This window comes from Danio rerio, chromosome 16 (genome assembly GCF_049306965.1).
Source record: "Danio rerio strain Tuebingen ecotype United States chromosome 16, GRCz12tu, whole genome shotgun sequence".
Taxonomy (NCBI): Eukaryota; Metazoa; Chordata; class Actinopteri; order Cypriniformes; family Danionidae; genus Danio; species Danio rerio.
This window is the reverse complement of record NC_133191.1, coordinates 5,329,373-5,343,798: the sequence shown is the minus strand read 5'-3', so window position 1 is coordinate 5,343,798 and position 14,426 is coordinate 5,329,373. Positions and strand designations below refer to the sequence as shown.

At 35.9% G+C, this 14,426-nt stretch overlaps 1 protein-coding gene across 4 annotated transcripts in view; it reads left to right on the top strand.

Annotated features, from left to right (window-relative positions):
* Positions 1–14,426, top strand: part of ttk (ttk protein kinase) — a 35,097-nt gene that overhangs the window by 17,875 nt on the left and 2,796 nt on the right. For all 4 annotated transcript variants that reach the window (XM_068213887.2, XM_005157834.6, XM_005157833.6 and 1 more), the window contains 10 exon segments: positions 1,134–1,276; positions 1,376–1,506; positions 3,456–3,585; positions 5,293–5,385; positions 7,371–7,528; positions 7,606–7,757; positions 9,553–9,677; positions 11,270–11,341; positions 11,733–11,909; positions 11,990–12,086. In XM_068213887.2, coding sequence (XP_068069988.2) covers positions 1,134–1,276; positions 1,376–1,506; positions 3,456–3,585; positions 5,293–5,385; positions 7,371–7,528; positions 7,606–7,757; positions 9,553–9,677; positions 11,270–11,341; positions 11,733–11,909; positions 11,990–12,086 — 1,278 coding nt within the window.

Sequence of the window (14,426 nt, the reverse complement as noted above, 5' to 3'; positions counted from 1 at the left end):
GCAGTTTACCCTGCCGACCACAACTCTTAATTTGCATACTTTGTTTAGCTATATCCCCCCCTCCTAAGAACACAATATAGCCATGAAATCTTTGTCTTAATTCAGACTAATTCAGACTTGTGTGAGACTTGTGAGAGACTTGTGAAAGAACTTGCAGACTGCGGACCTCTAGTAGGCTCTTGCAGACACATAGACATCTTGAAGACGCTGTATGACTGCAGATTAACCAACACGTCTCAATAAAGGAATTCTGCTTGTTTCGAGTCTCCTGGACTGGGTTCTCTCTTCTTTTCATTCATTTATTTTTATACAACTTTCGAAATATTTTTAAATTCAGTTCTAATTTCCAGCAAACGTATAAATGAACAATAATAACGAAGTGTGTTCAAAAAACTTAAAGTTATATCATAACACCCAAGCTGTGCCCCATATGGTCTAAAACCTGACAGGTGGGCTAATCTAAGCTTGTTTTTAATAATACAAATATAAATATGCATATAATAAATAATACTGCTAATAATAATAACATTATACAAAAGCAAATTGTTATGAATAAACTGAAAAAGCCCCCCAAGATGAAGAAGCCATGGAGGCGGTGGTTTTTATATTTATGTAGGCTAGAAAATAATAATTTTTGTATTATTTTAATCCTTTAATTATTTTTCATTTGTAAAGATATTTGTGTATTACTTTTCATGCAGTGTGTATTAAGCAGTGTGTATGCGAGGCGCACAAATAACGTGCTCTGCGCTGGATTTTAGACCTGCTTTGTTCTGGTCTATTGAACAGTCTATTTTAGTTCCTCAAAATAGCAATGCGCCTTAACACGCCTCCTTTTTTAGACTAGAATGCCTATGGGTGCACATATGAGCGCAAATGCATTTGCTATTTAAACAGCATGCTGCAAAACGCTGGAATGACTCTTGCGCCAAGCTGAAACTAGCAAACAATTGCGTCGCGCCTTGTGCCACATTGTGCCGGGAGTATGATAGGGCCCTATATGTACAATTAACAGTGTTAGGGACGATCATGTTGTGTTGCGTGTGCAAATTCTGTACTAGCAAATTGGTCTTAGGTTTCAATCTGTGTTTTATTGGGTCAGAGTAAAATACACTTGAATGTTTTTGTTTCAGCTGAAAATGTGGAAGCACAAAATGACATAAAGAGAGAAGAAAATCCAGCGAAGGCTTCCGAGGATCATCAGAAACCTTTTTCCAAGGAGACTTCATCAGAATGGAAGATTCCTGCTCTCATTACCAAACACACGTCTCCAGAGGTCTGCTTTACTGCTTGTGTACTGCAAAGTCGAAATTACTGTGCGAACACAGCTGAAACTGGGTATGCCTAATCTCTGTGTGTGTCTGTGTGTGTTCAGGATCGGAAAGCTTCTTTAGAGCCCGTTTCCTCTTCATCTTCCCATCATGCAGTGCGAACGCCTGCACCTCTTCGATTAAACCCCTCACTCAGCTGTCAGACGCCCAACTACAGACAGCCAAATCCTAACAGGTGATGAGAGCACAGATAAATATGTGGATTAGATGTGAGGTCATGAAATTTCTGCAATGTCATGGATTTATATATATATATATATATATATATATATTTTTTTTTTCCCCAGCTTATGAAATATCAGGAATTGTTTTGTTATTTTTTTTAAATGTTACTTTTTATGTAACATAATGTAATATTTCCATTACTTTTTTATTGTTTTACAATTATTTTCTTACATTTTTATGTCTAGCCTGTATTAGTTGGTATAAATGGTCACTGTATGTTTTCCCCCCCTAATTTCTGTTTAATAAAAGTAGTTTTTCAACATATTTCTAAGCATAATTGTTTTAATAACTCCTTTTTTATAACTAATAAACAAACTAAATAATAAATAATTTTTTTATCTTTGCCATGATGACAGTATATAATGTTTGACTACATATTTTTCACTAGTATTCAGCTTAAAGTGACATTTTAAAGGTTAATTATATAAGCTGGGGTAATTAGGCAAGGTATTATAAAAAATGTAGTTTAAGAGGGCTTATAAAATTGATCTCAAAATGGTTTAAATAAAAAAAAAAAAATGCTTTCTTGCCGAAATAAAACAAATCAATTTTCTCCAGAAGAAAAAATATTATAGGAAATACTGTGAAAATTTCCTCGGTCTGTTAAACATAATTTGGGAAATATTTGAAAAAGAAAATCACAGGAGGACTTTATATTCAATTACTTTGCATGCTAAGTACTGTTACATTTTCACCTTTTTTGCTTATGCAACTAGTTCAGGTATTTAAAATCTTAGAGTGGTATAAAAAGTAATTCATTTATTATTCAGTGTTGTATTAGTTTTATAATCGAATCAAAAAGATTAACAAGGCCCTTGAATGAAATAAGGCAATTCTGTTTCATTTCATGTCTTGCATTTACTGACTAAAAAGCTGAATTTCCATGACGTTATTTTCCATGATGTTTAAGAGAGCAAGGAATTTTTTACAGTATTTCCTATAATATTTTTCTTCTGGAGAAAGTCTTATTTGTTTTTTTTTTCTGCTAGAATAAAAGCAGTTTTTAAGTAATTAAAAAAAACAAACATTTTAAGGTCAACATTATTAGCCCTCTTATGCAAATTTTTTTTGTTTGTCTACAGCAGTGGTTCTCAAACTGTGGTACATGTACCACTAGTGGTACATGGGCTTCCTTCTAGTGATAGGCGGATATATCAAATATGTCATATGTACATGCTACATATATTTAAGTAAGTTATCAAAAATTATTTATATATGAATTTGATGACAACGCCTATATTTATAAGGTCAAGGCAACATTTCCAGGTGCTGATAAACATGGGAGTTTTTTCTTCTTTTTACTTTTTAAGAATAGTAACCTACCATTTTTAACTTTTAATTTAAATATTCTTAATATTAGGAACTAATATGCTTCGTTTTTGAACTGTACAGAGCTTTAGCTGCTTTTGGACCTAATACACTACTGTATTTCAATACTGCTCATTATGGTAGTACTTGATGAAAAACGTTTGAGAACCACTGGTCTACAGAACAAACCACTGTTATACAACGACTTGCCTGATTAACCTAGTTTAGCCTTTAAATGTCTCTTTAAGCTGAATACTAGTGTCTTGAAAAATATCTAGTCAAATATTATTTACTGTCATCATGGCAAAGACAAAATAAATCAGTTATTTCAACTATTATGTTTATGAATGTGCTGAAAAAATCTTCTTGAATTTCTGTTTGACGAGAGAAATAATTATACAGAGAGCCTAATAATTCTGGAGGTCTTATAATTCTGGCTTCAACAGTAACTTTAATTGTGGTGGTCACATCTGTTTTAGTTCAGGTCCTGGAAATTTAGCTTTTTTTAGTACGTTAATGCCAGGGAATTTGACACGAGTAAAACCTTGCACTTGTATATGTAAACCATGTTTTCTGTCTCCTCTTGGGTAGTTTTGTGACTCCTGTGGTGAAGCAGCGGCCTGTGATTGTGTCTGTTCCAGCGACGGCTCAGAAAATGTGTCCGACTGCGCTGCCCTGCACGCCTCAGAGCGGTGTGTCCTACATCCAGCCTCCCACGCAGGTGAAGAGCCGCACACACACTTATAATGATTGAGAGATTGCTTGGAATATTGAGTAGGGGGCGGGGCTTAATTTGTGCACTCCTCCACTTATCGTTCATATGCATATTGTGGCTAATTCGTCAAACTGACATCATTAGAAAAGGACTGCAGTTCCACAGCATCTGTCTGTATCGTATCCATCTATCCATCCTTGTATTTGTCTGTCCCTTTGTTGTATTTATCTATCTATTTATCCATCCATCCATCCATCTACTCTATCAGTTCATCTATCCGTCCATCCGTCCATCTGTCCGTCCATCCATCTATCTATCTATCTATCTATCTATCTATCTATCTATCTATCTATCTATCTATCTATCTATCTATCTATCTATCTATCTATCTATCTATCTCTCTATCTATCTATCTATCTATCTATCTATCTATCTATCTATCTATCTATCTATCTATCTATCTATCTATCTATCTATCTATCTATCAATCTATCTATCTATCCATCTATTGTATCTATCTATCCATCTATTCATTTATCCATCCATCTATCTATTGTCTATCCATCCATCCATCCATCCATCCATTGTCTACTGTATCCATCCATCCATCCATCCATCTTTTGTCAACTGTATCTCTATCTATATACTCATCTAGCTATCCATCCATCCATCCATCCATCCATCCATCCATCCATCCATCCATCCATCCATCCATCCATCCATCCATCTATCCATCTGTCTGTCTGTCTATCTATCACCTACCTTTCTGTCTGTCTGTCTATCCACAGTATCTGTCTATCTATCTATCTATCTATCTATCTATCTATCTATCTATCTATCTATCTATCTATCTATCTATCTATCTATCTATCTATCTATCTATCTATCTATCTATCTATCTATCTATCTATCTATCTATCTATCTATCTATCTATCTATCTGTCTGTCTATCTGTCTATCTGTCTGTCCGTCTGTCCGTCTATCTATCTAGTAACTTTTAAGCTAGTAAAACTGTTTAAGTTTTCTAAAAAAAATAAAAAATCCCAGAGAAATCCAATCTTAGATAGTACAATTCTAATGTCTCTCCTTTGTGGTTTGATTTTAATTAGATTTCATTAATATGAACTTTTGATGTGAACAATTAAATTTTCAGTAGGCAAGCAGCTTTTAATCAGCTGATTTTCTTGATGTTAAAAATTGTATCTTTCTTTTTTTAAGGTAATAATTTGTGACATTAATATAAAATGTAGCATTTTTACTTGTAATAATTCAGCTGATTTTGTGAGGAACTGAGAAGAGAAATTTAACTAGTGAGAAGTTGCTGTATGCAACTATATTTGATTAGCATTACTCATCATTGGAATATTTAACTACTGATTGAAGAGATTAAGAATTATATTTACTTATATTAGTATGATCATTAAATTATTATATAGTATTTACTAGATGAAAAAATATTTTGACGTAATGAATTTCTATTTCTGATAGAAATCTAATCAATAATAATAAGAAGAAATAAGATATCAAAAATAAACATTTTATCTAAAGGACATTAACAATAAAACAAAAAAAAAGAACAATAGTATTCATATTCTGGTACTGATTTAAAAATCCACCTGGCTGGCCATATAGAATTGACTTTATTAAAATGATATTTTTATGATGATTCAACATAAAAATAATTTTCAACAATCTGTGACGTCTCACCCACAGACTCCTTCTTCAGCCTTCTCAAATGAATCCATAACAATTAAGGGCAAGCAGTTCTTCATTTTCAAGATGATCGGCAGAGGAGGATCCAGTAAGGTGTGTAAAAAGTGGCATTCTTTTCATATATTCTGCATTTTATACACTTTGCTGACACTTAAAGGGTGAATTCAATGTACTCACAATTTATTCACCCTCAAATGGTTATAAACCTTAATGAGTTTCTTCTTTTGAACACTAAAGAACTTATTATTATTTATATATATATATATATATAAATAAATATATTACTGATGTTTATTATTGGACTGTCTTCCTTTTAATGACTGCAAAAGGCTTTTTTTATTAAATGAACTCTAAGGACATTTTTAGCAAAGTGTCACTAGAATATATGTATACAGGGCTTTACATTAACACCCGCCAAATGCGGGTAGATTTCAGCTATGGCGGGTTAGACAGTCACTCCCACTAGCCACTTTGGCTGGTTGAAAATAATTTTTAAATTGTGGTTTTCTCAAAAGCAGGGTTCGACAATAAGAATGACCCAATATGCATGCAAATGTGATGTTAGAATAGAGAAACAGCACGACTAACAAAAAAATTGCATTCGCGCGAGCAGAAGAAAGCAAATGAAAACCGAATGAGAGGATGATCACTTGCGCTAACAGCTGATGTGATGCGCGCGACTGTTTAAAGCACGTGCGCGCTCCTCTTTCCTTCCTTAAAGCATGCGTGCCTGGAACGCAACTGTAATCGGATTTCTTTCAAATAGTCAGGCAAAAAAGTAATGCTAATGCACACAGTCTTGCTGCTTTCAAGAGCTCCATATATGTCTTTTTGTAAGCAGCACCGGTTGCTTTCGCTTTGAACAGATTATTAATTGGCCTTAACCGTGTGATCATCCTTCCATTATTTTTGTTTATATGGTTTAATTATAATTTTTTACAGCAACATTTGCTTTCATATGAGATTAACTTTCCGTTTATGTGTAGTTAACTGGTGATCTGAGAGACCTTTAGCGAGGACAGAGTACTGTGCGTATTTTAATACATGACAAAAATTATTGGTCACACTTTACAATAAGGTTCATTAGTTACTGTTAATTAATGCATTTACTAACATGAACAAACAATGAACAATACATTTACTACTGTATTTGTTCATGTTAGTTAACGTTAGTTAATGAAAATACAGTTGTTCATTGTTAGTTCATGTTAACTCATGGTGCATTAACTAATGTTAACAAGCACGGACTTGATTGTTAATAATGCATTAGTAAATGTTCAATTATGATTAATAAATGCTGTACAGGTGTTGTTCATGATTAGTTCATGTTAGTAAATGCATTAACTAATGAACCTTATTTTAAAGTGTTACCAAATTATTTTTAAAAGTCAATTGTTTTTCTTTGTTTTTTTTAAAATAAATGTTTTGTTAAATAAAAAGTATAGTATACAGCTTTATTTAGCTTGTTTGACACATTTAAAATTTGTGGCTAAGAAATCATTTTTGTTTGGTGTGGTCAGAGATAAATTAGGTAAATCCTTAATTTTGAGTTCTGAAAAGTCATGCATAACACTATGAAACTGTGACCCATTTGCTCATACACGACACACAAAACGTGAAATGAATGAGGAGGCATGTGGACATAACACAAAATCTAAATCAAGTAATTTTAGCATGTCAAAGTCATATTTATGCATATATAAATATTTTACCAACAACAAAATTGTGGCTTGTGAAAATGCAGAGTGGCTAGTAACGTTGGAAAACTACTAGCCACTGTGGCTGGTGATCAAAAAAAGTTAATGTAAAGCCCTGAATGTATTTTTATTTTTAGAATTTTTATCATGTATTAACGGTAAAATCTTGGTTAATTTATGTGTTCGTTTGTTTGTTGTTTTGACTGTATATTTAATAATGAAAATAACCTTTGTTGCTGACATGGCCTTAAATAAAAAAAAAATTGTCATCATTTATTATTCCTGCTTAATTTCCCCCACAAGTCCAAAAACAATCTCAGAAAAGAGCTTTCTTTTATATTCCAGATTAACGTGAATAGCGGGGTTTGTTTTTGTTTTCAGGTATATCAGGTCTTTGACCATAAGAAGCACGTGTACGCTGTCAAATATGTGAATCTGGAGGAGGCCGATGCTCAGGCGGTGGAAAGCTACAAGAATGAGATCGAGCACTTGAATCATCTTCAGCAGTACAGCGACCAAATCATCAAGCTCTATGACTAGTGAGTGCGTTGACTTGATGGACAGGCCGTTCACATTTATACGGGACCACGTGTCTGATGATGTGTTTGCTGTTCAGTGAGATCACCAGCAGCTACATCTACATGCTGATGGAGTGCGGACACCTGGATCTGAACACCTGGCTGCGCAACCGCAAGACCGTCAAACCGCTGGACAGGAAGGCTTACTGGAGGAACATGCTGGAGGCTGTGCACACCATCCACAAACACGGTGAACAGCACACATATTCAGCTGATATAAGCAATATTGCAAATGCAGATCATGATCGTTCACAGGCAATGCTTTTGGACGTTTTGCCACTGACAGTGAATACCATTACGCAGGGATTTAGTCATGATAAACAAGACAAGAATTTGGATATCACATTAATGATGACATTAAAGTGATGGGTCATCCAAAAATGTAAACACTAAAAAACAGCTGTTGATTAAATTCCAGTGTTTTGTTTGTTCTTATTATGGATGTCAGTGGCTGCTTTTTCTGGAGTTCTTCAGAGTGTATTGTTTTGTGTTCGATAAAAGTAAATAAAATTATAACAGTTTAGAGCTATTTGGGTAAATGATCAGGAAATTTTCATTTTAGATGAGCTGTCCCTTTAAGTCTAATTATAATGCAATCATAAGTCTTATGCTATAAATACAATATTTAAAATTTATTTTATTTAAAGCGACATACAAATGATCTCATCAAGCAAATAAAGAGATGATTAACATGTAGGTGTTAATCATAATCAAGTCTTATACAGTACAAAGTAGCATGTTTTTTATTACTTTTCTGCACTGCCTGAAAAAAATCTTGTTCTTGATCCCAGTTGTAAGAGCAACAAATAATAACTTGACTTCTAGTTGATCATTTGGGAATGTGGCAGAAGGTGGATTTTTCTGATGAATCACCTGTTGAACTGCATCCCAATCATCACAAATACTGCAGAAGACCTACTGGAACCAGCATGAACTAAAGATTCTCAAAGAAATCTGTCAAGTTTGGTAAAGGAAAAATCATGGTTTGGGGTTACATTCAGTATGGGGGTGTGTGAGAGATCTGCAGAGTGGATGGCAACACATCAAAGCTCAAAGCAAAGAAAGTCAAGGTGCTCCAGGATTGGCCAGCCCAGTCACCAAACATGAACATTATTGAGCATGTCTGGGGTAAGATGAAGAAGGAGGCACTGAAGATGAATCCAAAAGAGTCTTGATGAACTCTGGGAGTCCTGCAAGAACGCTTTCTTTGCCATTCCAGATGACTTTATTAATCAGTGATTTGAGTCATTGCAGAGATGTATGGATGCAGTCCTCCAAGCTCATGATGGAGTCAGACACAATATTCATTCTGTCTCCACTGCAGCAGGACTTTATATTCTATACTGGACATTATTTCTGTTAAGTGGCAAGACATTTGTCTAAGCAAAGTCAGACCTTACTGTCCTAAATAAATCATTAAAAATCAAGGCATGATCATATTTTATTTTGGTAAAATAAGTGTAATCTAGAAGTCAAGTTATTATTTGTTGTTCCTTAAACTTGGATAGGCGACAAGACTTTTGTCAGGTAGTGTATGTAGTGTGTTTCTTAAAAACAAAAAGGCTAATGTAAATCTATATAAACTCTGAATATTTTGCGAAATTTAAAAAGATTCACTTGATGTTACTATGGAAAGCCAGTTATTGTCTTCCTATTTGATTTGAATAATAGTCATAATATTAGTGCAACCTTTTACTTTAAACGGTTTGTTTATGGTTTGTAACAATAATTGTTCTATACAAAAATATCTGGAATATCGACTAAATAATTACAGAAAAATGAACATTTACTCTAAGGAATAATAAAGATCTTCACTTTTAAAATGGTCACTTAGTGTAAACTACTTTTGCATCAGTTTTAAATTAGGCCAAACTGTCACTCCATATTGGCTAAAATAGTTTTTGAAAAATCATAAATAGTTTTTTTTGTGCTCAAGCATTTCCTGTTTTAATGAAACATTTTCTTTTTGTATCTTTTGTTTAAAGGCATCGTCCACAGTGACTTAAAGCCAGCCAATTTTTTGATAGTGGATGGGTCGCTGAAGCTAATAGACTTTGGAATCGCCAACCAGATTCAGCCTGATGTGACTAGCATCATGAAGGACTCGCAGGTATGCAAGAACTGAGATATAGAGCAGTGTTTTTCAACTGGTGGGTCAAGACACAAGTGGATCACAGAAGCAAATCGAGTGGGTTGCAAAGTAATGTGTATTTATATAGCGCATTTACTGTCTATGGCCATACATCCAAAGCTCTTCACAATCTTGAGGGGGGTCTCTCCACACCACCACCAGTGTGCCGCATCCACTTGGATGATGCGACTGCAGCCACAGGACAACGGTTCCAGTGCCACTCACCACACATCAGCTATTGGTGGAGCTGAGAGAGTGATAGAGCCAATTTGGTGGATGGGGATGATTGGGAGGTCATGATGGGTAAGGGCTGATGGAGGCAATTTAGCCAGGACACTAGGGTTAGACCTCTACTCTTTATGAGAAGTGTCATGGGATTTTTAATGACCACAGAGAAGTCAGGACCTCGGTTTGGCGTCTCATCGAAAAGACGGCGCCCACTGACAGTATAGTACCCCCATCACTTTTCCTGGGGCATTAGGATTCACACAGACCAAAGGTTGAGCGCCCCCTGTGTTTTAAAAGCTTCCCAAATCCAGAGGTGTAAATGCAAAAATTTAGTATAATTTTAATGAAAACCCTTTGAATTTTCATAAAACACTATTGAAAGTGTTTAAAATAACTGTATATGTCGTCTGTGTTATAATAAACACCTAAAAAAGGCGCTTTTTGTATTTTTCTTTTTATAAACTCAAATTTGTGTATCTTTTAGGTTCTGTGTGGTCTAGCGTGCTGTAATTAATGTTGGTGGTTCCTGCACATGTCTGTAATCATAAGAAAAAAGAAAAATGTCTCCACCATAATCTATGCAAAAGCTATTGCATTCCAACTGATGAGAGGTGCTGTACAAGCCACAGAGACCGATCCTTGTTTACATATTTCACTATCCTTTTGTTTGATCAAACATAATTCACTGTGTTTGGACCACGTCAGACATATAAAAGGATTACTTATGCACATCACCTCAAAAACAGAGGAGAATGGCCCTGAAGGGCACAGCATAAGGTGAGAGATGACAGCTGTCTGTGCTATCTGGGGCTGCTTATTGATCATAAATGTATTGTTTACATATCTGCACCATGGAAACACCACAATTCATTCGACAACTGTTTGGCATATGAATATAATTCAGTAAAAATAATGCTAGAATTGTATGAGCAACGGCAAGAGCTTTCATTTGAGCTATAACTTGTACATGTGTCATTTAAAAAAATATGAAAATGAACCAATGTAAAATACCCAGCTCGGGTATCCAAAATACTGTGTATTTAAGTGTAAATAACTTTTAAACTGTAGAATAAAAACCAAAGTGATGCATATGTGCATAAAATATAGATTCTACACTTTCAAACGACACCACTTACGGGGGTCTGGTGCAATGCTAGCCCTTTAAATCTGAAAGCGAAAGTTGCTGACGTCACAGACCCGGTACCGAGTCTGCAGAGTTTAAGGGGTTAATGATAAGGGAAAAAGTGAGTGTCAAAGCCAAACCGATCGAGAAACACTGATCTAGGGATTAGTCTTCCACTTGATCATTGTGCATTTAGTTACTCACTCTTCTCTTTCGCCAGGTCGGAACTCTGAACTACATGCCACCGGAGGCCATTAAAGACACGTCCTCCAATGGAAAGCCGGGGTCAAAGGTGAGTGCAGAAATAAAAGTTAGGCTAGAATAAAAGTGGGGTTCATTTTTGTCATCATCTTGAATTGAAACTGATGCTCGTTATCTGATCATTAACCAAATAAATAGGTTGTTCAGAGTTAATGACTGTAAAAATACTACAATCCCATACAAGAATAATGCTCACCTTTGGGCTGCTCCAGCTAATAGCAGAACAGCAACTTCTGGGGTGGTGGGGGTCAAAATAGCAAGGGCTCATATGATTGGTCACATTTTTATCAACAACCGATGCATGAAATGATTGTAATTTATCGCACATGTCTGCGATACGCATATTGCACGTGCTGTTATCACCATAACGTTGTGCAGCCCTCATATCACAGCAGATCACAAAGTCTCTCTGCTGTTTTCAGATCAGTGCTAAAGGGGACGTGTGGTCTCTGGGCTGCATCCTGTATTGCATGACATACGGCAAGACTCCATTCCAGAACATCACCAATCAGATCAGCAAAATCCACGCCATTATCGACCCGTCCCACGAGATCGACTTCCCTGACATTCCCGAAAAAGACCTGCTGGATGTGCTGAAGGTGTGAGCAGTGGTTCAGCATTTAATGTCCTCAGCAGTTTCACAGTGATGTGCTCAAAGTCTGTGTGTTGTGGGTTTCAGAAATGTTTAGTTCGCAACCCTCGAGAAAGGATTTCCATTGCAGAGCTGCTCGATCATCCATACCTGCAGCTACAGCCACAACCTGCACCTGAGCCAGGTATTTCAGATCAACATTACAGCGGGCCCTCAGAACATCTTAGGGTGCTTTCACACCTGTGAATCGATTCAGTTGTTCCGAAACAGAGATTACAATTGTTACATTGTTGCTCTTTGCTCTTGGAGCGGTTCGCTTTCACACTGCAAAGTTTCTAATCGGACCAAAAGAGCTTAAACAAGTCACGTGCGAGTAAACTCTCCTCACATTGGTCAGAGTGTCAGGGTTTATTTTGCAGAGTCCCGCTCAGCTGTCAGGAGAGGTGGTGGTTTGGTGGTGATTGACAGGGTGCGCGCGACGTGTCTGAGGAGAGATGCGGTGGGGAGGGGTAAGAAGGGTGCGCGACGATGCCTATTTGAGGACCGGGAGGGAGACGCGAGATTACCGGCAGATCATCACTCGTTTGCGGGCATCCGGAGACTCACAAAACTTCCCGCCCTACTCATAATTCTCTCTTCATATAGCCGTATGCCTATTACATATTCATAAAACACTGTCATATAACCGCGCTTGGAGCGGTTCGCTTTCACACTGCAAAGTTTCTAATCGGACCAAAAGAGCTAAAACAAGTCACGTGCGAGTAAACTGTCCTCACATTGGTCAGAGTGTCAGGGTTTATTTTGCAGTGTCCCGCTAAGCTGTCAGGAGAGGTGGTGGTTTGGTGGTGATTGACAGGGAGCGAGTGCATGACGTGTCTGAGGAGAGATGCGGTGGGGAGGGGTGAGAGGTTTGTTTCAATCGAGCCGAGACCACCTCATTTAAGCGATCTCGGAGCGATTACTTTGGCGCGGAACAGAGCACCATATGCCCTGTTCACATATGCCAAACGAACCGAGCTAACTGGGCAAACAAGATGCGTTCCGAAACAAAAGTGTAGGTGTGAAAGCACCCTTAAATTAACTGAAATATTGTCTTAAATACTTTTAAACGGGTCTTATTTCCCTATGTCCATGTATAGCTACCCAATCGGGTCGACAACAATCCATCTCAAAAATGTTTTAACAGTACTATAAATCTATTATAAATCTATGTATCAATATAGTTTAATCATCTTTCTTGCAGTAACATTTGTTAAAAAATTTTTTATAGAAAATATTTGGCTGGGGCACTGACCTGTTGTGCATACATTTAAATCATAATAGTTTTTTTATTTGATTTTTTATTATTAGCTGAAACATGAAATTAAAATGAAATAAAAAAAACATCCTTAATCCATTCAGTTACTACAATCAATATCATATTTGTTAAATTAAGAAAATTTTCTATTTAATGTATTTAATCTAATATTTTTTTTTATTATTGAAGGCAAAGAAAATGCACGTACAGTGCTCAGCGTATATAAGTACACCCCTCACTAATCCGTCTTTTAAATTCATATTTTTAATAGGAAGCTCTACAATATTATATTTGTGCATATACATTAGATTAGTCAGCACTGAAGCCAAATCTGGAGCTTATCTGATAAAATAATTGACGACAGCGGTCCAAAAACTAGCACCGCCAATGTTGTTGATGTTATAGAAAAATCCATAAAGGCCTAAAATAAATCTTTAAAAAAACAATAAGATGTGTAAAAAAAATTGGGGTCTGCTTGTTTTGACACATTATTAAAATGTGTTAAGCAATGGCTAATTACATTTGTTTAGTGGGGGCAAGTAAAAAAATTCTGCTAAAGCTTTAGAAACAATCTTTATAGTTTAGCCCTGTATATGTCTGATATTTCATTCATAATGCTCTTAAAAAGGTCTTAAATTTGACTTGGTGATACCTGCAGAAATCCTGTATTTACTAAAAGCGATCATAAATTGTGTGTGAAATCATCATAAATCAAAAATGTGTACAATTATTATTTACTGGTGTCTAATAATGCAGATTTAATCACTAATTAACTACAGTAGGTTAGTTTCTGTTGTAAAAGTTTTCCTTGGCTGGTCTTCTAAGTTAAAGTTATTAAGGTAGTACTTTAACTTGAAGGAGTTTTATCACACATCATGAATATGAATGAGATTTTCTCCATGCTTATGACAACTGTCGCTAATGCCGTGTTCAGACTGCATGATTTTCAAAGTAGTCGTGTCACAGATGTTTTCACACTGCATGACTGTCTGCGCTAGCGTTTTCTTGCTGCATTGTTTACACTGTAAGATGAATCAGCGACAGGGGGTTTCACACTTCATGACTTTACAATAGGAAGAATCGCAGACAACTTTGTCCAAGCTACGTCTCACAGCCAAAAAATTGAGTATATCTTTTGTTATTAACTATATAACGAGAAAGAAGCCTTTAATTTTTTGCTCACCTGGTTTTTGAAGGGAATTTGATGTGATTTCAAGCATTTGTCTG